Source organism: Saimiri boliviensis, chromosome 3 (assembly GCF_048565385.1).
Source record: "Saimiri boliviensis isolate mSaiBol1 chromosome 3, mSaiBol1.pri, whole genome shotgun sequence".
NCBI lineage: Eukaryota > Metazoa > Chordata > Mammalia > Primates > Cebidae > Saimiri > Saimiri boliviensis.
In genome coordinates this window covers 86,474,274-86,501,367 of record NC_133451.1, presented here as the reverse complement: position 1 = coordinate 86,501,367, position 27,094 = coordinate 86,474,274, and the positions used below count along the sequence as shown (strand labels likewise).

Genomic DNA, 27,094 nt, shown 5'->3' with positions numbered 1-27,094 from the left:
AAAAACAAAAAAAAGTCTTTCTTTTTTCTTTTTTTTTAAATTGTACTTTAGGTTCTGGGGTACATGTGCAGATCATGCAGGACTGTTGCATAGATACACATATAGCAATGTAGTTTGCTGCCTCCATCCCTTTGTCACCCACGTCTGGCATTTCTCCCCATGTTATCCCTCCCAGACCTCCCCACTCCCCTGCTGTCCCTCTCTTGGCCACCTCCCCAACAGACCCCAGTGTGTGATGCTCTCCTCCCTGTGTCCCTATGTTCTCATTGTTCAACATCTGCCTATGAGTGAGAACATACAGTGTTTGATTTTCTGTTCTTGTGTCAGTTTGCTGAGAATGATGGTTCCCAGATTCATCCATGTTCCCAAAAAGGACACAAACTCATCGTTTCTTATGGCTGCATAGTATTCCATGGTGTATACATGCCACATTTTCCTTGTCCAATCTATGGTCGATGGGCATTTGGGTTGGTTCCAGGTCTTCAGTATTGTAAACAGTGTCGCTATGAACATACGTGTGCATGTGTCCTTATAATAGAATGATTTATAATCCTTTGGGTATATACCCAGTAATAGGATTGCTCGGTCAAATGGAATTTCTATTTCTAGGTCCTTAAGGAAGTGCTACACTGTTTTCCACAATGATGAACTAGTTTACACTCCCACTAACAGTGTAAAAGTGTTCCTATTTCTCCATATCCTCTCCAGCATGTGTTGTCTCCAGATTTTTTAATGATCACCATTCTAACTGGTGTGAGGTGGTATCTCAATGTGGTTTTGATTTGCATTTCTCTAATAATCAGTGATGATGAGCATTTTTTCATATGGTTGTTGGCCTCATATATGTCTTCTTTTAAAAGGTGTCTGTTCATAACCTTCTCCCACTTTTGGATGGGTTTGTTTGCTTTTTTCTTGTAAATCTGTTTTAGTTCTTTGTAGATTCTGGATATCAGCCCCTTGTCAGATGGGTAGATTGCAAAAATTTTTTCCCATTCTGTTGGTTGCCAGTTCACTCTAATGACTGTTTCTTTTACTTTACAGAAGCTCTGGAGTTTAATTAGGTCCCATTTGTCTATTTTGGCTTTTGTTGCCAATGCTTTTGGTGTTTTAGTCATGAAGTCCTTGCCTATGCCTATGTCCTGAATGGTTTTGCCTAGGTTTTCTTCTAGGGTTTTTATGGTGTTAGGTCTTATGTTTAAGTCTTTAATCCATCTGGAGTTAATTTTAGTGTAAGATAACTCTTAATAATAATTACAAAACCATCCAACTCTACTATTAAAAACGCATTAGCACGGCTGCTGGAAATGATCTCTGCATCTTTTTTATCTTCCCACTGTGCAGTTCTCTTCTTTCATTGTGTGATGACTGACACAGACCTAAAAACTCCGATTTCTAAAGAGCAGAAATCCTACTATGCCAGTAGGATCTGAGCTCTCAGCTGCAGGGTGCAGTACTGAAGTGAACCATATATTTGTTGGAATCATTTGGCAAAAGGGCAAATGTAGCAAATACACTGCTACCTCCAAATCCAGTGGTATGATAGCCCAGCCTTGGCATTTTCATAAAACAAAAGCCGTTGAGTATTTTGTCTCGTTTTTCTCCAGGCCATTTTCAGTTTGCTTATTTATTTCTGTAATACCAGATTTTGAGGTCATATACCTAGTGAGTATATTAGCAAATCACTCACTAAAGTTCCAATTAGCCCTTACCCTCTTTCTGCTGCTGGCTCATTAATTGTCATCTACTTTGGCATTTTTACTCAGTGAAAAATGATGCTTACGGTTCTAGGAGGAAAGGGAATGGAACAAGCAGAAAAGAGGATATGGCCATGTGCAAAATCAGGACTAAGTATAGGTGAAGCTGTATCACAGTTGAAATTTGTTTTCTACTCACAGCCTTTTTTTCCTTTGTGCAACTTGGTGCAGAATTGCTTTGTCCTTAAGCCTAGCATGTACCAGCTGCTATCGTTACCAGCTTCACTCAGCTGTGGGAAGCCATGCCCTCAAGACTTTCAGCTGCTGGTGAGATTGCTGTTAGCCAGGCTTCCACTGCCATTGTCAGGGATGAAGAGGGGCCTTACACCTCAGTATGCTCCTGGCAACATGCTCACCACTCCTGCCACCCCACACTCATCTCCTTGTCAACAGAATTTGCCTACAGCCTATGTTGGTCCTAGATTACCAAATGCTGCCCTAATGGAAAATCTGAAGTTTCCTGAACACTGTTTAAATCTCACTGATATGAATCTGCATATCCCTTGATTTTGGCCAATTTTCCTATTCCTCTACAACTCTCTTGGTTCTTCCACTCCGCTCTGTGAAACTGTATCATCAGCAGGATCCATGTATCTAAGGAGATCATACAATGTATAGTCATAACAATACTCTTGAGAGTGAGTGGGAATACAGTTAATAACATTGTGCCAAGTGGCAAAAGCAAGACTGTCCCAAGCAAACTAGGACATATAATCACCTTACCAATATCCTGGATTTATTTTTTTAAATTTCCTTTTACTTTTATTGCTAACTAGAATGTACTTATCTTCTGTGGATACTGTATTACCTGTGGTCATGTGGTGGGTTATTTTTCTTTAGTACAACACTCATACCACTGGGACAAGATCCGCGGTGGGAATCCCTCCTTGCCCCTCAATCCACTTCTAGACCTTTGTCCCTAAAATTCTCCAGCTTTGCAACTTACGTCATCAGACTTTACTACCTGCCACTGAGTGTTACTGCAGTCATCTACTGACCTTCCATCACTCCTCCAATATTATTTGAAGATTTTTATCACTTGGCTCTCTGCCACTCTCTTAAATACTAGTTCTGTGTCTATTCTCGGTGATTTCAATTATTCATATAGACATTTCTTTCTCATGATTTCTTCTTCCTATTCTCATAATCCCCACATCCTCCCTTTTAATTCTTTTCTTTTCTGCAATCTTTCTCTACTCTCTTCTTCTACTCCACCAGACTTGCTGTTGTCAGGTCACCAGTGATTGCTGGTTTCCAAATCCATGCTTAATTCTCAGCATTCATCATCCTTTATCATGGGCATCATTTGACAGACAGTTGATCCTTTGAACTTCTTGAAACTCTTCTTTCCTTTGGTTTTTAAACCACCACTCACTGTTTCTTGCTTTCCATCCTGCTTCACTAGCTGATCATTATATCCTCTCTGTCTCTGCCTCCTCTAAATATTAAATTGTATTTAGATTTTTTTTTCTAGATATACTCATATCTGCAGTGACAACATCCAGCCTTATGACCTTAAATAAAAACTCTGTGCCTGCATAATTAGTAAGCATTTCATATTAACTATCTTGCCAGAGACAAACTTCCCATTTGACTTCTCAAACCTACTCTTCTCATGGTTTTCTCAGTCTCAATAAATGGCAACTTCATTCCTCTACCTGCATAAGCCAAAGACATTGAAGTCATCCCTATCTCCTCTTTTTCATCCCACATTCACTCTCTTTTAGAAAATCTTGTCAGTGCTACCTTCAATATATGTTCAAACAATATTCCACCATCTACTTTCCTGTTATTATGGTACACTTCTCATCACTTCTGCCATAACCACTCTGCTCCACCCACCCTTGTATCTCACTTGGATTACTATGGTGGCCTCCTCACTAAGCTCCCTGCTCCCACTCTGGAGCCCCCTGGCCTCCACACAGCAAGTAAGTTACAGTGTGTCACTCTTCTTTGAAAATTCTTCACTGGCTTCCCATCTCTGAGTAACCAAGGTCATTAAAATGACTCACAGAATATTATATCAGTGATTGTCAACCCTTGTTATGAATCAGAATCACTTGAAGGGATGTGAGAAATTCAGATGTCTTCTATTTACCAATTAAGATACAATTTGGACTTTAGTGGGGCCCAAGCATCAGCCTTTTCAATGGCCTCTATCCTGCCCACCTCCTCCCATCTGATCTTGTCCATCTGCCTCACCATCCCTAATCCCCTCTCTGTGCACCCTGCTCCAGCCTCACTGTCCTTGACATTTCTCTCCAGCATGCCATGCTAGCTTCTGCCTCAGGAATTTTGTAATGAGCATTCCCTCTGCCTGGAGTACTTCCTGTCCCTCCTCTCTCCCCACTATACACATGGTTCACTCCCTGTCCTCTTTCAGATCTCTATTCAAATGTCAGTTTCTCAGACATTTTCCAACCACCCAATATGGGATGGCAACATTCTCTTCACACTCTGCTTGATTTTTTTCCTTCTTACTCTTCCAGTTTTTCTTTAGAGCATACATTTCTGCTTGTCTGCTGTCTTCGCTTCACTACAATATAATTTCCATTTAGGGAGGAACTTTACCTGTTCCATTACACCTTCCAATGCCTAAAACAAAGCCTCAAAAACAATAGGAATTCACTGAATACGTGTTGAATGAGTATGTAAAATAGTAGATTCAAGTTCACTGAGTTTTTCAGCCAGAGCTGAATAAAACTGAGGTAGGCTTACTTACTAGCTCACAGGGTCTGGAAAATTCCTGCCTCAGTCTTCTAAAACCCATGACATTGGCCCATATTGATATGACCAATCTTTTGTCTTGGCTTCTGTTTTAATACTTAAGTTTTCCAGTTGGGATTAGAGCTAGGCCCCATTCCAGTGGCCTAATTGCAGCCCTGATGCCCACATTGAACCTTGTGAGTTCCCCCTAGTAATACTGCCACTTTTCCCATATTTCTCTCAGATTTCTGTGGACAGACAGCCTTATACATCAATGCTGTCTTTATGACTGAATACTGCTGATACTGGCACCACCCCCCCCTTACTATGGTACACATCAAGGTATACATCCCCTTGGAATTTCATAGTCTGAAGTATTAGTCACTCACAAATTCTACCAATCCTGATTTTCTTTACTTCTCTAGTGGTCTTCTATGCTGAGATTCTAGAATGATTTGTTTTCCCCCCAGGATTTATAATAGATTAATGGGAAGTGAATGCTGCTCTTACAGAGACTTCTCTATTTTAGTGCTGCACGTGATCCTTAATTTCTGGTCAGATCTCTACCTGTAACCTGGAATTTTCTACATCTATTCTCAGAAATTATATCTGTTTATGTCCTAGACCCTTCTAAAATAATCTAATAAACTAAATTCCACTAATACACTAATGCCAATAACTGCTCAGAGTCATCATCTTTTAAGATGTATTTGGGTTTTAATAAAAATGAACTTCCATGGTGTAATTTCAGAATGTTGCTGAGTCATCATCATGGCATCCTAACTGCTTTCCAGCTTTTACATTGCCACTTTCTTTCTGTTTCTCTCAGCACAATAGTCATAGGATTTGCCAAAATATTTTATCGTGTTGCTCTTCTGTTGAAAGCTCTCCTTAAGTTTCATATCCCACACAGAGAAAAAGCCAACTTAGAATTTTCTAGACAGCCCTGCATTAGCACAACTCAAACTTTTACATGCATATGAATCACCTATGGATAATGTTAAAATGATATTTGCATTTAGAAAGGCTGGGATAGGGGCATGAGAGTCTATATTTTTAGGGAGCTCTCAGGTGATGCAGGCACTGCTAGTCCACAGGACCACACTTTGCTGGGCTTTACGTGATTCATCTTCTCTCTACCTCCAGACCTTTTACCTCTTGACTTTGTCACGTTTTTGATATTATCCATTATTTCTGAATCCATACCTGCCTCCTTCATACTCTTGAAACATCCACACATGCTTCTACCTCAGGGCCTTTGTACTGTCTGACTCTCTTTCTAAAAACACCTTACTCAGACGTACACATACTCCCCCCTATGCAACCTGCTTAAAGTTTTTATTCAAATGTTACTTTTTTAGTAAAGCCTTCCCTGGCCACCTGATTTAATAAAGCCAATTACCTTACTTCTTGCTATTTCCCATCCTCTTCTCCTACTTTATTTTTTCTTCTTAACACTTCTCACTACTGAACGTACCATAGAATGTGTTTTTCTTATTGTTTACACCCACTAGAATGCAAACTCCATGAAGACACTTATTTTCATTTCTATCCATCCCAGTGACTAATGTACTGTTTGATACATATATGGTGCTCAATATATAATTGTTGAATGAATGCACAAAAAATCAGTTGCATTTTACAAATCCTATTTTTTTCTACTTATGCAAAAGGTCTTGAGTAGAGCAAGGCAGAAACAACTTTGTTTCATTTACTTAGGGTAGTTTGATACAGGTGAATGTCTTCCAAGGATACCAAATCAGAACTCATCTACTTGGTAAAAGCCAAATGAAGATGGCAGATGAGATCAGTATCTACCTTCGAGTAAGAGAAACTTAATGAGACTGGTAACACAATTCAGAACAAGCACAGACTGAGACATTAATCGAATCTATTTAAAGTTATGGATTGTGAGGATTGTTTTTATCACTGATGCAGGCTTTCCTGGAAGATAGTTGCTATATATATGGATTCATGCCAAAGATATTATAGAAGAAGTTTGGCCTTTTGTGAATGTTGGCCTCAAAGACCTCTGACATCTTGTCTGCCTGTACGAATTAGAAATCCATGACAGAGAATAAAAAGCTTCTGTTGAAATGTTCAAGATGCATTGCTTGAAGAAGAATCCACCACCACATTTCATGTGTCATAGTTCTCAATTTCATGAAACTCCAGTGAACTTTAGCAGGTGAAAAGGTTATTATTTGTTTGTTGGTTGTTTTGTTTTTTAACAGAAGCTGGCCAAGACCTTGCAAACTCAAACCAAAATACATCTTATTATTATTAGCTGCTCTCTGTCTAATCGATTGTCAGCTGTTTCTAATTTGGGTTGAAAGAAATATGCAGGACAAATTTCACTTAGATATTTGCTATTATAAATTCACTCAGAAGGGCATTTTCCACAACCCCTCTAGTAAATCAGAAAATTGAATAAATATGGTATAATAGATATTTGAGGACTTCATTTGCAGTTTCAAACTCATTAGGCACTTTATCAATGGACTAACAAAGAACAGAAATTATTTTCTACTTCTTTTATTGCGTCTTCATTTTATTGTGTCACAATTACACATTAAGATTAGAAAATATTAAATGATCAAGTTTTATAATTATAAATTGCTCACATATACACTATCCCAGGTAATCTTCAGGGCCACCTTGTAAGACAGGTTTATGGCTCTACTCTTACTACTTATTGATGCTTTACATACAGTATCTTATTTAATCTTGACAAAAACTGTGTGAGACAGGATTCTTATCTTCATGATGAAACTCCTAAGGCTCAGAAATTTTAAGTAACTAGTTATATTTATACATTTTATTTTAAAAATAAGCTGGATATAAACCCAGTTTGATATGTCCATCAAGACCATGCTGATGAGAGAAAAGAAGATGAAATTTCTCTGGAGTAATACCGTATATAATGAGTTTATAAGGCATGAGGAGCTTTGGCTCCTAAAATGGAATAGAAATATGAACTGTACATTTCTATTTACACTCATCATCGAAAAACTCAAATCTCTTTTTAACAAATAATATAAAGGAAAATAAGTCATTCTCAAAGCCATGCCGTATACATACTCTGAACACAAACTCATTACCATGCTATGAGTACCTAGTAAGCCTTAAAATGTCTACCCTCCTCCTCCTTTCCCCCCAAATACATGTTCATTCTCCTACCTGGATCCACCCTGACCCCCCACCCCAAACCCCATTAACTGGGAGACACCATGTTGAACCTCCAGAAGACAATGGTTCTCTTGAGAAAGCCAAGAAGGAAATATTTTAGAATCAATAACTGAACCCCAGAAAATGGAGTGTAATAAGGGCCAAGAAGTTAGAGGCCTGGGCTAACATCTCCAGGACATTCACTTCCTTAAAAACATCATTAATACTTGGAGAAAGGTTTATGTTACCATCATCAGCTCTCAGAAGCATGATATCAATATGGTGACTGCAAGAATTACTAGTCTAACTCTAGGGGCCCATAGTATTAGCAGCAGCAGACAAAAGGTGTCAGATGAAAAAGCAGAGAATAACGCTGGAAACAATGGCAGAATAATTTTTATAATCCTCAAAATATCCTCTAGCATGATATTATTGTTTGACATTAGAACAGGAAACACAGACTTGGAGTCCAAATTATTCTGCAGTAGAAGATCAGAGAGAAAAAAATGTATACCACTATTGCTGTTATTACTGACATTTGTCTACATTCCATGATTATTTATTAAATGTCAACAATGGTTTTCACTAGTCTAGTCACTAGAGATAATTTTAAGAAAAAAAGTCAGTTCTCTTATAGAGGTTGATAGGGTTTGAAATGCTTCTGTATATATGTTTATAAACTGCAGCTCAGAGTAAAAATAGCTTTAAGGTTTTCACATAATGGAAAAACAGTCTTTCTATGCCTTTTTAATATAGATAGTTATAGAAAAATAAGATGTAAATAAAGATTTTCCCATTTGGAAATAGAAACAGACATCTGTAGGAACCTTATTTGTTGACAAGATTAACTTTTCCTTTTAGATAGCTTCACATAACCACAACTAAAGATAACGATTTAATCTAAAAACAAGTGCAGTGTAGAAAATAACTTGAGTCATTTAAAAGCATCAGATGACTTGAATGATATTTGGAATGGGATTTGTGAAAACTTTTTTAGACTTCATGTTTGTTAAGTCCTTAACCCTTTTCTGAACAAAATACCAGGGAGTGTATTTGATTTTGGAATTCAAATGGAAAACTGATCTGTTAAGTACACTACAGAGGACTTTGAATTCCCTCTACTGGTGCCATGAGTCATTTAAAAAATCTTCTTTAAATCAATATAAGATGTAATCTAACAGGAAATTCTCTGTACAACATATCTACAACCATCCGATCTTCGACAAACCTGACAAAAACAAGCAATGGGGAAAGGATTCCCTGTTTAATAATGGTGTTGGGAAAACCAGCTAGCCACGTGCAGAAAGCAGAAACAGGACCCCTTCCTGACACCTTACACCAAAATTAACTCCAGATGGATTAAAGACTTAAACATCAGACCTAACACCATAAAAATCCCAGAAGAAAATCTAGGCAAAACCATTCAGGGCATACGCATAGGCAAGGACTTCATGACCAAAACGCCAAAAGCAATGGCAACAAAAGCCAAAATAGACAAATGGGACCTAATCAAACTCCACAGCTCCTACACGGCAAAAGAAACAGTCAGTAGAGTGAATCGGCAACCAAGAGAATGGGAAAAAATTGTTGCAGTCTACCCATCTGACAAGGGGCTGATTTTATAAAGAACTAAAACAGATCTACAAGAATTTACAAAGAACTAAAACAGATCTACAAGAAAAAAAACAAACAAGCCTATTCAAAAATAGGTGAAGGATATGAACAGACACTTTACAAAAGAAGATATACAGGAGGCCAGTAAACATATGAAAAAATGCTCATCATCACTGGTCATTAGAGAAATGCAAATCAAAACCACATTGAGATACCATCTCACACCAGTTAGAATGGCGATCATGAAAAAATCTGGAGACAACAGATGCTGGAGAGGATATGGAGAAATAGGAACACTTTTATACTGTTGGTGGGAGTGTAAATTAATTCAACCATTGTGGAAGACAGTATGGCGATTCCTCAATGACCTAAAAATAGAAATCCCATTTGACCCAGCAATCCCATTACTGGGATTATATCCAAAGGATTATAAATCATTCTACTATAAGGACATGTGCACACGAATGTTCATTGCAGCACTGTTTACAATAGCAAAGACCTGGAGCCAACCCAAATGCCCATCGACGATAGACTGGATAGGGAAAATGTGGTACATATACACCATGGAATATTACGCAGCCATCAAAAACGATGAGTTCGTGTCCTTTGTAGGGATATGGATGAACCTGGAAACCATCATTCTCAGCAAACTGACACAAGAACAGAAAATCAAACACCACATGTTCTCACTCATAGGTGGGTGTTGAACCATGAGAACACATGGACACAGGGAGGGGAGCACTACATACTGGGGTCCATTGGGGGGAAATGGGGGAGGGACGGGGGTGGGGAGGTGGGAAGAGATAGCATGGGGAGAAATGACAGATACAGGTGAGGGGAAGGAAGGCAGCAAACCACACTGCCATGTGTGTACCTATGCAACAATTCTGCATGTTCTTCACATGTAACCCAAAACCTAAAATGCAATAAAATAAAATAAAATAAATAAATAAACAAATCTCAACTTTGCAATCCCAGCATGGGACACAAAATGGTAAGGACTATTAATGGAGAACCATGGACAGTACCTTTTGAATGCCTGCTTGGGACTCCAGAACATTGTTCTCTGATCCATTGCTTCTGTTGATCATCCGCCACATTTGGGAATACATGCTGTCCCTCTCAAAAGGATTCAATCCTTTCATGCGGACATGCTCATATACTGCAGAGTCCAGGACTGTGCCGTAAGGGATTTCTGTTTGCTTGGAAAGGTCCTGGAGAGACCTTGATTATTGGGAGAAAAGAGAGACAAAAGAGAGTACTGAATATTTTCAAGTGGGAATAAAGTCAAAAGGAGAAAAAGCAATATGTGTAGAAACATGTATCAAATGCATTTCTCATTTTTTTGTTTCCTCATATTAGGATATAATGTGTAAGAAAAAGACAGCTATTAGGGTATATGGCATTGATACAAATAATGAGAACACAAAATTATTATTGAAGGAATGGTGAAAATTTCTAGCGGTAATGCAATGCTTTTTTTTGGTGAAGCTTCACAGGGGAAAAGCTAGCAATTCCATCAAAGGCAAGTTACATTAGACTGCCAGATAATCATATAATAATTAGGTAATTTTAAAAATTTCAATATGTTATAAGCATTAGGTCTACATTCCTTTAGGTCGCAAGATATTTTTATAAAATTATAGAATTTACATAAGCACCATGTTTTGAAGTCAAATGTAAGCTTAAAAATTAGTAGTTAGGATAGTCATTATTTATTGAATACATCCATCTTAGATAATTGATAGACATTATCCTAATGGAAATGCCTCACATAAAAAATTATTTGACCTATTTTAAAGATGAGGAGACTTAGGTTGAGAGAATAAGTGACTTGATCAGCGTGGCACAGTCAGTGAGTGTGAGAGCTAAAATTCAAATGTGGGTCTGTCCAGCCCCAAAGACCATAGTATTTCCATGCAAGATGCTGGTACTTATTTCTATATTTCTTTGGCTATATTTGCTCTATCAGTGTGTGTGTTTGTGTGTGTGTAGTGTGGAGGTGGGAGGAGTGCTTTCTATTTGGATTAGAATACATTTCATGTTTCTGGAAAGCTGAAAACATATTCAGAATAATAATCCAAGATTTTTAAGCCAATCTTTTGAGTTACAGATAGTATCTATTTGTCCCAGGTTATCTATCTCCAAATTGGTTGATGATTTTCCTCCATTGAGTTTCTGAGTTCCTCTATATTTTCCAGCTTAAAGAACCAGTCATTTATCATTCCACTGGAACTCACAGGATTTGTGTAGTGTGTAGGTGCCCAACTCTAATGACTGACATTTAAGGACAAATATTGTGTCTCTGGCATAGTGTTAAAATCAGATGCTGGCACAGTTACAACTAATTTTTGGGAATGGGAGCAGATGCTCTGAAACACATACACTGTACTTCGAACAAGAATGAATGCTCACAGAACTCTCTACAACCATGAGCCATGAATGTCATGTAATGTTTATCTCTGATCTTTTGATTTGTTTCTAGATGGAGTTTGCTAATGATTTCCTGAGGATCTTTCAACCAACACTAGCATTAGGTAAAAACACTGGGAATATTCTTGCAGTACACTAATCTCCATCATGTACAAAACTGTGTTGGAAATAATACATTATGGGCCATGTTTGTTAGAGGAGTATTTGTGCCAATTTCTAATAGTAACTTTCAGCAAAACTTAATCTGCATTTTACTGAGTTTTGTGTTGTTGATGTATATTATTTACTCCATGGAAACTGTCATGATAATTCCTTTTTGCTCTACACATCTATTGCATAAAATAATGAATTTAAACCATCCTATTTGAAGAGAATGTGTAATTCTGGAATTTTCTGGAATATTCTAAAACTATTGAACAAATTCTATTTGTAAAAGGTAAACTAAAGTGATAATGTAAATGAGTAATTGAGGGCAAAAGCAAGAGTAAAATGAGCAATATAGAGCTAGGATGCAACTGAATACCAAAGTGAGTGGGCATTTACTTGTGGGACATACCATAATTCTCTTCATATATTATAACAAAAATTTTGTTTCAAGAGAGCAATTTACTGCTGTTTTCAGTAGTATCAGTACGACTGTATCAAAAACATGAACATTTTTTAACATATATCCTCCCGTTTAATGGGGGATACCCAAAAGTGGTAACACAGGAAGAAAACATGAAATATATCTACACAGGTTACAACAACAGTACTTGTTTGTTAAGTTTCTTTTTTTTTTTTTTTTTTTTTGAGACGGAGTCTCCTTCTTGTTACCCAGGCTGGAGTGCAATGGCGCGATCTCGGCTCACTGCAACCTCCGCCTCCTGGGTTCAGGCAATTCTCCTGCCTCAGCCTCCTGAGTAGCTGGGATTACAGGCACGCGCCACCATACTCAGCTAATTTTTTGTATTTTTAGTAGAGACGGGGTTTCACCATGTTGACCGGGATGGTCTCGATCTCTTGACCTCGTGATCCACCCGCCTCGGCCTCCCAAAGTGCTGGGATTACAGGCTTGAGCCACCGCGCCCGGTTTGTTTGTTAAGTTTCTATAAATAGAAAGGTGAAGGCCAGATAGTTGCACACAGCACTGTCTAGAACCTGCAGGTCTATGGATGGAGAAAGCCCACATTGCAGGACACCAGACACCTTACCAGTGCAAGATGAGCTGTCTGACTCTAGGGCCCCATAGAGTTAGTACTACCAGACACTTGCTAGTACTATCATAGTGTCTGGTAGTACTAGCAACCAAACTCAACTATAACTATCAGAAGGTTTCAATTTAATGGAGGTGAGATCACAGTTTAGAGTACTGTAGTTGTTTTCAACGCCTTCATCTAAATATAAAAATGATTTGCCCAAAGAGTCACCCTGGTTAAATGCTGCTAGACAAATTAGTGCTCTTTCTTAGACTTCCATGAAAAGAAGGCTAAAATAAAATGTTAAGACCTTTAATACAGGCAGTTTTCCATCACATAGCTTTACCTTAAATGTTAGCTTTACGTTCTGATAATAAAGAGTTTTAACAAAAACTCTTTAGTTGGTTAATACAAACAGTATTAACCAACTAAACATAGTTTAGCCGGCAAAGTTGTTTGGTACACAATAAATTTTTAAAGGAATATCTTAATGTATTGCCTATGTGAAGTTGCTGGTGTTACAAAAAAGGCAGTTTATATTCAACATACTTCGAGTTTAGAATGGCAGAGCATCTTGTAATTTTGAACAAAGGCCTGTTCCCTCTAGTAGTTTCTGACATCAAGTGCAACTTATAAATTTGCCTTGAGACATGTTTGCAATAAAAATTACAGGTCGTTTGATTCAGCATGTTCCATTACAGTACACTAAGGTAGCACCAAAGATGACAAAAATAAAATGAAGTTGAAGCAAAATGAAGTGAACACAAATAGCTTATCACAGAATGAAAAGGCCATTTCAGGAGCCCAGCATGGAAAGGGAGTGACAATTACAAGTGGTCACTTTGCTACTTTCATACTAAGAAGAGTTTAGAATAAGATTAGTAGAAATTCTGTAGCCTATATTATCAGCCTCTAAAGGAAATATTGTTATTTCCTTTAGAGGCTATTGGTTATTTAACAAATGGTAATCTTCAGAAAATTGTATCTGAAGGTCGAAATCAGAGGGCATATTATTTAGACATGCTCTATCATTGTTTTAAAATGGATAACAACCATAGAATGATTAATAGGCACCTAATATATACATTATTTTACCATGGCAAATACTGACATTTCTTTTTCTTTTTCTTTTCTTTTTTCTTTTCTTTCTTTTTTTTTTTTTGAGTTGGAGCCTTACTCTGTTGCCCAGACTGGAGTGCAGTGGTGCTATCTTGGGTCACTGCAATCTCCGCCACCCGGGTTTAAGTGATTCTCCTGCCTCAGCCTCCCATACAGCTGGGATTACAGGAACCTGCCACTGTGCCCAGCTAATTTTTGTATTTTCAGTAGATACAGGGTTTCACCATCTTGGTCAGGTTGGTCTTCAACTCCTGACCTCGTGATCCACCCACCTTGGCCTCCCAAAGTGCTGGGATTACAGGCATGAGCCACAATGCTCAGCCAGAACTTCTTTTTTAACAATAGACATTTTCTCAGGTGATGGAAGGAATGGGAAAATTGGCCAGGAGCAGTGGCTCATGTCTGTAATCCCAGCACTTTGTGAGGCTGAGCCAGGTGGATCACCTGAGGTCAAGCATTAGAGACCAGCCTGGCCAACATGGCAAAACCCTGTCTCTAATAAAAATATGAAAAAAATTAGCCAGTCATGGTGCCTGCCAGCTACTTGGGAGCCTGAGTTAGGAGAATCTCTTGAACCCAGGAGATGGAGGTTGCAATGAGCTGAGATTGCACCACTGCACTCCAGCTGCAATCCCAGCTACTTGGGAGCCTGAGTTAGGAGAATCTCTTGAACCCAGGAGACGGAGGTTGCAGTGAACTGAGATCGCACCACTGCACTCCAGCCTGGGCGACAAGAGCAAAACTCTGTCTCAAAAAAAAAAAAAAAATAAAAAATAGGGGGGAATCTATAGTACTCCAGAGTAATCTGTTGTGAACATACTATGTATAACTCATACCATACTCCATTTTTCTACTTAGCCACATATATTCACATAAAACTCAGTGAACAGTCACTCTGAGAATCCATTAAACTTGAGCTCTCCTCTAAAACCCACACTCACTCATGTGCACAGTAAAAAATGAGTGTCTATAGCTCTAAGTGGTGGATGATAAAAGAAAACAAATCCTTTGCTGCTCAAATCAGCCTTATCTTCTCAGCACTTGACTGAGATTATTCTTTTATTCCTGCTGCTGCTCTCTGATCAAACAAGAATCAACCTGTGGGTACTGGACAATACTGGCAGCTTACAGGTAAGTGATATTTAGTTATTTGTATGAACAGTGTAATTACCGAGGAACTGTGTAATTTAGGGCAATTAAAAATTTTAAAATTTGAGTGGCTTTAGGTTGCTGTAAAACTCTTGCTATGAGAAAATAAACACTGGAACCCTTTTCAAGCATATAAAATTAATTTTGTGCTAGGCTCAGTGGTTCATGCCTGTAAAGCACTTTGGGAGGCTGAAGCAGGTGAATCACTTGAGTTCAGGAGACTGAGACCAGCTTGGCCAACATGGTGAAGCCCTGTTTCTACTAAAAATATGAAAATTAGTTGGGTGTGATGGTGCACACCTGAAATCCCAGCTAATTAGGAGGCTGAGACGGGGGAATCACTTGAACCTAGGAGGCAGAGGTTGCAGTGAGCAGAGACTGTGCCACTGCACTTCGGTTTGGGCAACAGAGAGGGACTCCATCTCAAAGAAAAAAAATAAAAATAAACAATGAAAAAAATTGAATTAATTTTTTTATATGTTACACTCTGATATTAGATCTATCTGATAGCACAGCTTTAACACTGAGTGGGTTAGATTTTTAAAGTCAAGCATATCTGTCAAATCAGTATTTGATTGGGTTATCTACTGTTTTTTACAAAGATTATGATATGATGATTCCTCCTTTTACAATGCTTTCATTAAATTATTTCTATTGGCATTTTTTGTGGAAGTTCTCCCTCTTCCGGCAGTCAGGTAATTCTTTATAAATATTGTTAAAGAAGAATTCATGCATTTAAGTAGAATAAATAATGTATAATTTCCCTTCCAAGGATGAGATTGTGCGACTTTATGTTACTAAATGGTCATCAATTTCTTCAAAGCAAACTCTTTGGGACATTTATATGACTTTATATTAATTAAATAATGTTATATTGAATATGTTGCTAAAAATATATCTCTAAAACTGTCAACTGTTCTTTAAAAAATCTAATCCCTAACCACTCTGTGGTAACCTTTCACTCATATTCTTTTCTTATTTTCCTTTAACAAGAGAGTAGATGTTACCATCCAAATAAAACTTTAATAATTCTCATAAACCTCTCTGTCCCATCTCCATCTTCTTAAGATGTAAAACTATATTTAGCCTGGTTGTGTGGTGTGCTCACCAACAACTGACAAGACTGACCTGCCAGCCTGGCTTTGGGGAATTGTAAGTCTAATCCCATTTTTTTATGGGATGGAACAAGTCAACTTAAGTCATCACATCAGAAGAGATTTTTCTTCAGAGGGAGAAAAATGGAACGTGGCTGATAGGATAGGCACGATATGCTTCAGGCAAAAGGGCTGACAGTGGAAAAGAGACAAATAGGAGTATATAACAAACATCTTCCAAGTCAGTTTAGGGTCCCCCAACCCTTCTCTTCCTAGTTTTCCCCTTTGGATGCTGATTTCAGCAACTGTCAAAAGACAGATACTGTTACAGCCGGGAGAGCTCATTAGCAGCCATAAAGAGTCTGCCTGTCCATTGGTTGTAGCAGCTGAGAGCTGTCCTTTGAAGTGCAGTGACAAGTTTTTCAGCATAAAAAGTGATCCAAAATGTAGCACTTAAAAGAACAACTAGGCTGGGTGAGGTGGCTTGCACCTGTAATCCCAGTACTTTGAGAGGCTGAGGAGGGTGGATCACCTGAGGTCACGAGTTTCAGACCAGCCTGACCAACAGGGAGAAACCCCATCTCTACTAAAAATACAAAATTAGCTGGGTGTGGTCACACATGCCTGTAATCCCAGCTACTTGGGAGGCTGAGGCAGGAGAATTGCTTGAACCCAGGAGGCAGACGTTGCAGTGAGCCAAGATCGCTTCATTGGTCTCCAGCCTGGGCAACAAGAATGAAGCTCCATCTCAAAAAACAAGCAAACAAACAAACAAACAAAAAACAACTAATATGCCAGGATTTGGGTGGTTGAGTAAGGCAGGCCAACCCTGAGAAACACTGCCAACAGCCCAGCACTGGGCAAACTCTTAGTTTCTAAAAGCATGAATTGTGAAGACATAAATATCTGTGTTTCAATATTTGGTAAAATTATTCAAACTTCTTTAAAATGCAATGTCTTTCTCTATTGGGCAGGAGAAATAATACTTTTATATTAAGGTATCTTGAGGTTTGAATTAGATATTGTTTGTGACACTTTTCTTAGTAATTAGTTTAAATTCCTTAGCCTTCAAATTCCTTCCAAAATTTGGCTTACGTGTTTTCTATTTCTGTTCTCAGAAACAGCCCTTTGCCTCACTTATTTTACAGTATGAGCCAAACACCATTTTCTCATTCCTGGCTGCATCACAGGTGCATGTCTTGGTAGGTGTCTTCCTGGCATAATATTCTTCTGTCTACCTTGAGAATTCCTTCCTTTCAACATGAAACTTCACTGTCTCTTCAGTGCTCTTCTAACACTTGGACTATGTTCACATTTTAGCATTGTGTTTAGGAATTGTACTTGTTTATTTACCTCATCAGAATATACATTGCTAGTTCCCATGATTTTTTAAAAACTTCATATTTGAAATCTAGATCTACCCCAGGGTCTGGAAAACAGTCAGCAGTCAATAAGACTTACGTGTTTTACGGTGGTCATCTTTACTAGAACAATATTTCACTTTGAGAAGTAAGCATTCCCCTGAAAATAGTATGGCATAAAAATCACATTTTAACTATGTATTGTTAGCCATTCTATAGCTGACTAATCATGGCCAGAAGTATTTGTAGTTAAACAATCAAAAACAAAACAAAAAAACCTAAAAGCCTTTTTAAAGGAATATTTGGCAATTTCCTCTGTGACATAATCAGCTGGAAAAGCTTTATAGAACCTCCAGTGAATTGCCTGCCAAAATATTTTGCCACATATGTAAAATAAATAAATTCAGAGGCAAATCAAATAAAAAGAAAACCTAAACAATTAGGTTGAAAAAAATGTATTCTAAAAGCTTAGGGTATAGTCCACGATTCTGGTAGATATAGGACCTGGTACAAAGTAGAATGTCTGTTCCTGAAAGAGTTACTTAGCTGAGCAGTGCAGACAGAGAGAAGATAAAAAATACATGGACTGAGTGATTTTTGACTGAAATATTGGAAGCAAAGTGAAATGGTGAAGAAAATTGCTTAAGTACCTCTGTCAATTGAAATGCTTATAAATATATAAAAGAATTCATTTTAGTAGCTAAAGAAGAGATATGCAGCAGAACAAGGAGAGGACAGTCACCTTTGATAATGTTGAGATTTATTACAGGGGATTTTTTTTCCTGGTTGAATATTTAGATAAAGAGGAGGAAAGAGGGTATGTATGTTCTATGGAAGGTGGAAGGCTTATTCCATCTTCCTATTTGTGGCATAGTCAATGACCACCTGTTCTTTGAGAAGCCACATTCCTATCTTGGTAGCTCCTTGTTCTTAGTAAAGTTTTTTTAATTACCTCTTACACAAGCTTGCAAAGTGTGATGAAATATAAAGATATCAAGAGTGTATGGTGGGATAAAAAAGGACTCCTGATGTTTTTCAGATGGTTTGGTCCATAATTAAGAGTTCAGTGAAAGCTATTTTTAGTGCCTGAAGGGGTGTCCTTATTTAATGAAAGCAGGTACAGCAGACTTTTTAGCCTATTAACACTAGGTTTTTATTTTTAAAAAGATTAATGTGAAGGTCATGTTAATGGAAGGCATAGGGTTCTCTCATAGGAGATTAGATTGTATAGCCTAAAAATATTCCTCATGGTATGGAGTAATTCAAGAGCAACCCAGAGACAGCGATCTCTAATGGAGAGAATGTACCAGCACCGAAGTGCCTGTGTCTTCCTTCCTCTTACGGTGCCAGAGTCTTTTCCTCCTCAACATAGCAGAAGCCTTTGAAGGAGCCAGCTGAGGTCTGAGGCCAATAAGGTAGAATGATACCAGGCAAAGTAGAGAGTTAGGACTCCATTTTTGGAAACTGAGAGGATTTCTCAAATGAAGCATCATTCCAGATGGAGAGGGTGTTTTATAAGAGGCGCCACAGAGGAACAGAGGGTCACGAGATGAGCATGTCCATGTGAAATATTCAAATAAAGTCTAAATGATGTAGCCTTTTCTACTCCCTTCGTTCTGTCTCTCTCCCCACTCCTGTCCTGAATCTTTCATCTTCCCCCTGACCTTCCTCATGTCACACAACGGAATACATTATATAAAAGACAGCTTCAGGTCCTTCTGCTTTGAACTCCTTTAGAATGCCTATTAAATTTTTTATCTTTTAGAACTGTTTAAATAGCCACCAGAATGTAAAGGGTGCTTGGTCTAGAAAAAGTATGCAGCAATATCATGAGAAGGGCACCTCTACCTTTCAGAACATGGTCCTCCCGTGGTAGATTGGATTACAAGGTGCGGGGATTACAAGGTGCGGGGATTACAAGGTGCGGGGATTACAGCCCAGCAGATGACACTGAAGTCTTTGCTGACAGACTTGGGAAGATTTTCTGCACTCTCTGCCCTCAAAAGGAGTCTGGGTCACCTCTACCCATATGGTAGAGACAGGATGGCCATAGGTAAAACTGTAAGTATATGTAAAGTAGATACCCTTGGGAAAGGTGGTTGTCATGGACTCCTTAGGGGAACATCCTCTTGCTTTTAAAAAGATCTGGACTTTCCATACACACTTAATAGTTCAAACTTGTGAACATAGCAGGTCGTTTTAGAGAATCTAAGAGAAGACGGAAATGCTGCATGTCCTTCCGTAGTTGGCTATGGCCATTAAAAATGATTGTTAAACTCTCTCCGAAATGATGGTGTTATACAAATGCAGGAGAATAGTCATCTGAAAATCTGGCTGACTTGTCTGACTTCTTGACCCACATTACAAGCTGTAAATTAATTGTGTCACATCATGAATCCTAAAATGTGGCAGACACTGTATTTTTCTAACACAAACCTCAAAACCCTGACAGTGTTGACAGAAGTATCATTTATGATCCTTTTCTCTATTCTAAATGGCAATTAGTTAATAAACAAATATTTGGTACATATACATATATATATATATATCATGAAAGACTATTTTAGATATATTTAATATATGTGTATGACACATAATGAAAAATATAATATATATTAAGTAAAACTTCACCATCAATGGTCCTAGTATTCTGTACATTCAATTACCCTCCAGTTTTCCTGTACATGGATAGCTTCTTTTTTATATATCATGAAAAAGCTTCAATACTTATTTACCTCAAGATACTAAAAAGAAATATGAAATTATCTTAAATTTCATGGCCAGCATTTTACTACATTACCATTGATTACAGGCTGATCGTAAAATTTATGTTAAGATGATACCCTTGAATAATGCAATAGACTTCAACAGTGAAATAGGGGATATTCATATTCCTATATCCTTGAAAATTCAGGAAGGACTTCACTAATTCCCATTAATTTCTCTGGAAGAATCAGATTTTTAAATGGTGTTAACACAAACATTCAAAAACAATCGTAATAACAGAGAGTTTAAAGAGTTACTAGAGGCATTACATAATATGATTAGGTATCTTAAGGCACATGAGCCAGCCTCTAAAACTGACTTCAGGTTTTTTTATATGAAAATCTAGTGACTTAGAAAACTTAACACAAGGGAGTCCTTGTGTTTAGCTCCAAAATCTCATGTTTCACAGAAAACACGATTTTGTTCTCAATGAAAATGGACAATACCTGAATACTACCTCTATTACAATATTTCTCTATGAAATAAAACACTTCTTTTTCATTTTCCTCCTTTAGCCTTCTCTTTGTCAAATTAAATACTAAAATCTTTTAGTTGTTATCCATAAGATATATTACTTCCATTTTTTATGCTGTTATAAACTAAGCCTTTTTGTTTCTCTTGTATTATAGTTTTTGTATAATTTGTGAACCTTCTAAGTAGGTCATGGTAATCTTTAAAAGGCTTAAACAACTTACATGCTGTTAGGTGACTCTGATCATTTTAATGATGTCATGATTTTAAAATGAACATTAATGCCACCTTGCAAATTTATAATTGACAGATGGTTTAAGCTGAAACTATCATAGACATACACAAATATACACACACAGATTGTTTCTCCCATCTCTGAGCGAATTATCACCTATTTGCCCTATTAAACTTCATCGTACTCTAATCACCTTGTTTAATTTGTCAAGGTCCTTATACATTCTTACAGTGTAGTTGTAGTCAATAGGCACCCCTACTCAATGCAGAGTAATCTGCATATTTAATAAGCTTGCTCCCTATTCCATACTTCAAATCAACACTGAAAATGTTAATTAGAATCAAGACTAATGCTGACTTATGGAAAAAAATTATTCAATACACCCTCCAAGGCTGACATTGAGCCGTTGATCACTACCTTGCATGTGGCCTACTAACAAGCTCTGAAACAATAATACATAATAATACTACATGAAACAATGACCCAAATAAAATACAGTGTGTATTTGAATGAAGAATCAATAATAATTTGTTTTTTTTCTCCATAAGATCTTTTGAGGAGCTCAAAAACATTAATCATACTATCAAAAATTTCATAGTGGGAAATAAAAGACATGAATAAGTTAGGAGAAATAAGTTACCATGAATACGTGTAGGCTAATTTAATAGCCTATTTAAAGACACAGTGAAACATTATTGTCAAAGTTTAGACAATAAACTTTGTCAATAATTAGAAGGTCAAAGTTTCAGTGAAGTATCTAATGTATATGACTGAAACCCAAAATCCTGGCTCATCATAACACGGAACAGGGACCAAGTTTCTATTGATAACTTAACATTTTCCAAATGCAAAATATACATTCCTCTTCTCAGTCTAGTAGGTCTGTGAATTTCTCAAAATAATTTTATTTTTATTCTTAGAATGATTCAGATAAATTATCCTCTATTCCCAAGTAAGTGATATTTCCTTTTTGAGGAATTTCAGTGAAAGTTGGTATTAAATGCATATCTTCATGTCTTAGAGGCAGGTCTTATTAACTGTTACTTTGTGATTATAAATGCCCAAACTGTTCTGCAAATGTGCTCCCCACCCCCAAGTCAACAGCAAATCTTGAGAACTCCGTAGCATCCCTCTAAGAAAATGATAATCATCATCTGAATAAATCTAGCCCACTCAGCCAGCTTTAGACCTTATTCCTCACCTTCCTCACCACTTGCCATTAGCTAGGGTACCTGGCTCTTATTTAGCATCAACCCTCCTTAGTATAAGGGCTTGAGAAATGGGGGCTGTGTGTGTGTGTGTGTGTGCATGTGTGTGTGTGAGTGTGTAGAAGTGGAGGAGAAAGCCATTAAAATAAATTGAATATGTTTAGATAACAGGAGCTGTGGAGGAACTAAGAGCATCAGATAACTAATGGGGTCAAACAGGTGCTTAGTATAGAGTGTGGAGGCCAGCACACCAAGATCACTGCATGACAGAGAAGCCAGGGAAACAAAAGTGAGACTGGAAATAGAGAAACAGAAAAAGAAAATAAGAAGATATGACAAAAAAAAGTGTTTTTTTTTTTTTTTTCTGTTTGTTTGTTTTTTCAGGTTTCCCTTTCAACTTAAGATACCTGTTGTTCAGGTTTTCATGTGAGTATCAGTTTTATCTCAGACCTTGTTTAATAAGTTACCTCATTGGTATAGTTGATATACAATTTCATGGCTGAAGAGACATGGAAAATAACATGATTCGATCTGTGGAACAAATATTTGAGCAGTGAGCAAAGAATTGGATCACTTTTTTTAAAGACAAAAAACTGAAGTGCAAAGTGTTTTTAAAATTAGCCTTATTTTTGAGTAGGAGAAAAGAGACTTGAACCTGTCTTCAGTCTCCTTTAATAGCATTCTTCTGTCAAACAGCCTTGCTTGGCAACTCCAGTCTTGCTGATTTTCATCACTACTCTTCCCCCATTAATTTCACAAAAGCATGCTCCATACTCAAACTATGTCCTCCAGAATGACTAAACAGCATACACCAAGTATAGGGTTTTTTTTTTTAAACCATAGCTATAAGTTTTTGGTAGATAGAATTTATTTATTCAGCAGACTTCAGTGAGGAAGGAAAATAATAGGAAATGGAAAAGAGACAGGAATTTATATTCTTGAGTACCATACTTAATAGGTTTCTAGGCTTTAAGGAAGAAGATTAGGAAGAGAGAGAAAAAGAGAAGGATTTGATTTGTCTAGACTGATTCTGCTTGTTCAGAAGAAGATCATCTTAGAAGCTGTGGAAGATTATTAAATTGCCAAAGTTTTTATCCTGGTGAGCTCCGTGTAAACAGAATCTATGGAAATGCTGATATAGCCCTGTTCCTGGGAGCCACAGACAAAGTGTGAGACAGCTTTTAATTAAATGCTCACTGAAGGGTGGCTTTGAAAGACCAATTTACTTCTAGGAAGTTTTTTTTTCCAAAAGAAAGACAAAATTCTGTCTATGACTTCTAGATGGCTATATGATTGGAAAACATCCATCACTGTAGTACTTACGTGCTAGGACAAGCAAGCCATTTCAGCACTAACGATACAGAGTAAGGAGATGAATGTCTTCCTCTGCTTCAGTGCTTGTGTGTTCTGGAGCTAAGCCTATACAATTGTGTATTAAAATGAAACATAAAGACAGTATAAGCCAGGCCTTGCTCACTTCATCCACCTTGATTTTGGCTGCTCCTAATAAAGTATCCAATTCCCCATTGAGAGTTATAAAAAAGGCTCCTACTGGAAGTCTGAAGCGTGCATGGGTGACACAAAGAATACTTAGAGAGCATACCATTTTGGTTTCTTCTCTTGTCCTTGAATAATAGGACAGAGACATATCTTTCATAGTTCTATATAATTTTTTTAATGGGTTACACACAAGTCATGGAGTTTTATACCCTCAGGTCAGATTCTAAAAAATTTCTTTCTGGTTCACTCAGTGAGTGAATATTGACTTGTAACCAACTGAGTACTCATGCAATACACTGCACAAGGCACTGAACTGGTACAAAGGTGATAAAACAACCCTCAAGAATATGTATTTTAATAGGGAAGTAAAACAAATAGAATAATATTCCAATACAGGTGTAAGTGAGGTAGATGTGAAGTGGTTCAAAAAAGGGAGATGCTAAATGTAGTTATGAATCTGTGACAAGGCTATATAGAATAAGTGGACTTTGAACGCTGTATTATGAGAGGGGTAAATAAAGATGAGTTAGGAGAGAAAAGTTGCCTGGCAAATATATATCCTGACCCAGGGTTCTTGCCAGTCTTTATCAGTAGTAACCTAACTTCAGTACTAGTCACTAGTTAAGGTGACGTAACATAGTGAATCATTCTTCCAAGTCCTTATTTATGCCTAAATTCAGATAATGCTTGCAGATGCATCAGATCTTTGTTTGCTTGTTTTGCCTTTACCTTTCGGGGAATGAGAGGATTAAGAAGCAGGGCAGAAAGACAACTCTCAGCAAAATAGACCATAGGTAGGGTGGTGACAACTGTGTCAGAAACAGAAGCTCATCAGCAAGGAACTTTGAGGTTTAGGTGAATTTGGTCAAAGGAACAGTTATTGCATGGAATTGTGCACAAAATGATAAAAAACACCATGAAAAATGGGGGCAGAGAGAAAGACAGTCCAAGGAATTTACATGAGTGCCTGGAAAACATGTAGAAGACTGGAGGCAAATGTGAGATAGGGGATGTCCAGGAACTGCGCTAATCACGCCTTTTGGCTTTTATTTTTTTCATTGAATCTTTACACTAAATTAATGACATCGAATCTATCCCCTTTTTTACTGTTAGGGAAAATAAGGCTTATAATAATTATGGAATCCTGACAAGATCATTGAGCTATTAAGTGTCAAATAATTTGAATGCAGATTTGTTTGAATCTAGTCTCCCATTACTATTTTTTGGATACCACATAACTTAGAAATACCTGGAATTATCTTAGCTAAACATACTGCTGCCATTAATTCTTTCCTATAAAGCTTTCTTTATTTTCTAAGAAACTTATAGTCACCCTTACAGATGTCATTTATTCATTTATTTTTTTCGTATATAAAGGTTTATTGTATTTGTAATTGGCAAACAGTATGTTCCCCTGGTAAAAAGTTCTAATGCTAGATTGCCTGGGTTTACTAGCTTTTAGTTTCATCATTTACAAAATAGAGATGATAATAACATATCTCTCATGGGGCTATTATGAAGACTAAATGAGAAAACACTTGCAAAGTATTTAGAAAACTAGCTGTCACATAGCAAGCACTCAAAAAATGTTACCTGCGTTTATTCATACTATTGCCAGGTACTCTGACAGGCACTCTAGCAGTACCAAGATGAATATAACCTATTCTTTGCTTTTGAAGAATTTAAAATCTCAAAGAGCAGGCATATGTGTAGTAATGACTAATTATGACTGGAAAAATAAAGGATACCAGAGGAGAAGGGGGTTTTGAGGCACTTCAGGGAGAGAAAAGAGCGTATCAACTTCCAGAGAGGTGTGCAGTCCCATGAGTCTGGTTTGACCGAAGCATGAAATAGTGTGAGAGTTCATTGGTGCCGCTGGACAGAAATGTGGATGGAACAGAAGGGCTCAATGTGCTTTGCTAATGGAGCTGTAGTCATCTTGATTGGATAGAGTAATAATAAAGTTTTTTAAGCCAATTTTGGGGAAAAAGGTAACAGTCTGGACTCCACACTCCAGTGGATAAACTGCAATGGGAAGAAGATGGAGAGAGAGAGAAGCAATAGTTAAGGTAAGGGAAGAGAAAATAAGATGTGAAGCAGCAGGCAGGGACAGGCATGATCTTTTATTGACTCATATCAATAAAGGGAAGAAAATCAAGACTTGGAGAAAAAGATAGAGAAGGAACAGAAGAGGGGAATACAGTTAGCCTTTATCTTATTTTAAAAATAGTTTTTTAAACAAACGATGTAATCCACTAAACTAGCTAATAAAGAAAAATCACCCAAGCATACCAATCAATAAAAAAAAAAAAAAGCATTTTTCAAAGTCCAACACCTATTCATGATAAAAAAAAAACATATGGAAAATTAGGAATAGAACTTCCTTAAGTTGAAAAATAATATCTACAATAAAAAACTCTTTGCAGATAATGTCATACCTAACAGTGAAAGACTGAATGCTTTTCCAGCAAGATCAGGAACAAAGCAGAGATGTTCACTCTCACTATTCTTAATTTGACAAATGGAAGTTCTAGCCAGCAAAGAAAAAGCAAAATAGAAAATGAAAGGTATAGAGATGAGAAAGAAAAAGGATACAACCACCTGATTTTGTAAATGGCATAAAGTATACCTAGAAAATCCCAAAGAACCTACCAGAAACTCCTAGAACTAATAAATGAGCTTAGCGAGATTACAGGATAAAATCAGCAGACAAAAAACAATTGTATTTCTGTATCCTAGTAATGTATACGTGAAAACCAAAATTAAAAATTCAATTGCTATGATTTTAGTACTTATGTCCCTTCCAGAATTCATGTTGAAACTTAATCCCTAGCTCAACAATATTAAAGGCGGACCTTTAGGAGACAATTAGGCCATGGAGACTCTGCGATCACGGCTGGGATTAGTTCCTTATAAAAAAAGTCTGACAGAATGAGTTTAGCCCCATTTGACTTTCCATCCTTTCTGTCATGTGAGGACACAGCACAGCAGTCAAGGTACCATGTTGGAAGCAGAAACTTGGCCCTCACCAGACTCTGAACCTGCTGGCACCTTGATAATTGGACTTTCCAGCATCCAGAACTGTGAGGAAATAAATTTCTATTCTTTATAAATTACTCAGTCCTAGGTATTTTGTTGTGGCAGCACAAATGGATTGAGATACCAGAAACATTTAAAAGTACTCAAGAAAAAGAAATACCTAGGTATAATCTAACAAAACATGTTAAAGACTTATATAATGAAAATTATAAAATGCTAATAAATCAAAGATCTAAGTAAGTGGAGAGACATAACATGTTTATAGATTGGAAGACTCAGCATATTAAAGAAGTGAATTC

At 37.3% G+C, this 27,094-nt stretch overlaps 1 protein-coding gene across 4 annotated transcripts in view; it reads right to left on the bottom strand.

The window, feature by feature from the left end:
• GRID2 (glutamate ionotropic receptor delta type subunit 2) overlaps window positions 1-27,094 on the bottom strand; it is a 1,500,723-nt gene that overhangs the window by 264,673 nt on the left and 1,208,956 nt on the right. For all 4 annotated transcript variants that reach the window (XM_074396451.1, XM_003924021.4, XM_074396449.1 and 1 more), the window contains one exon: window positions 10,271-10,466. In XM_074396451.1, coding sequence (XP_074252552.1) covers window positions 10,271-10,466 — 196 coding nt within the window. The remainder of the gene's footprint in view (window positions 1-10,270; window positions 10,467-27,094) is intronic.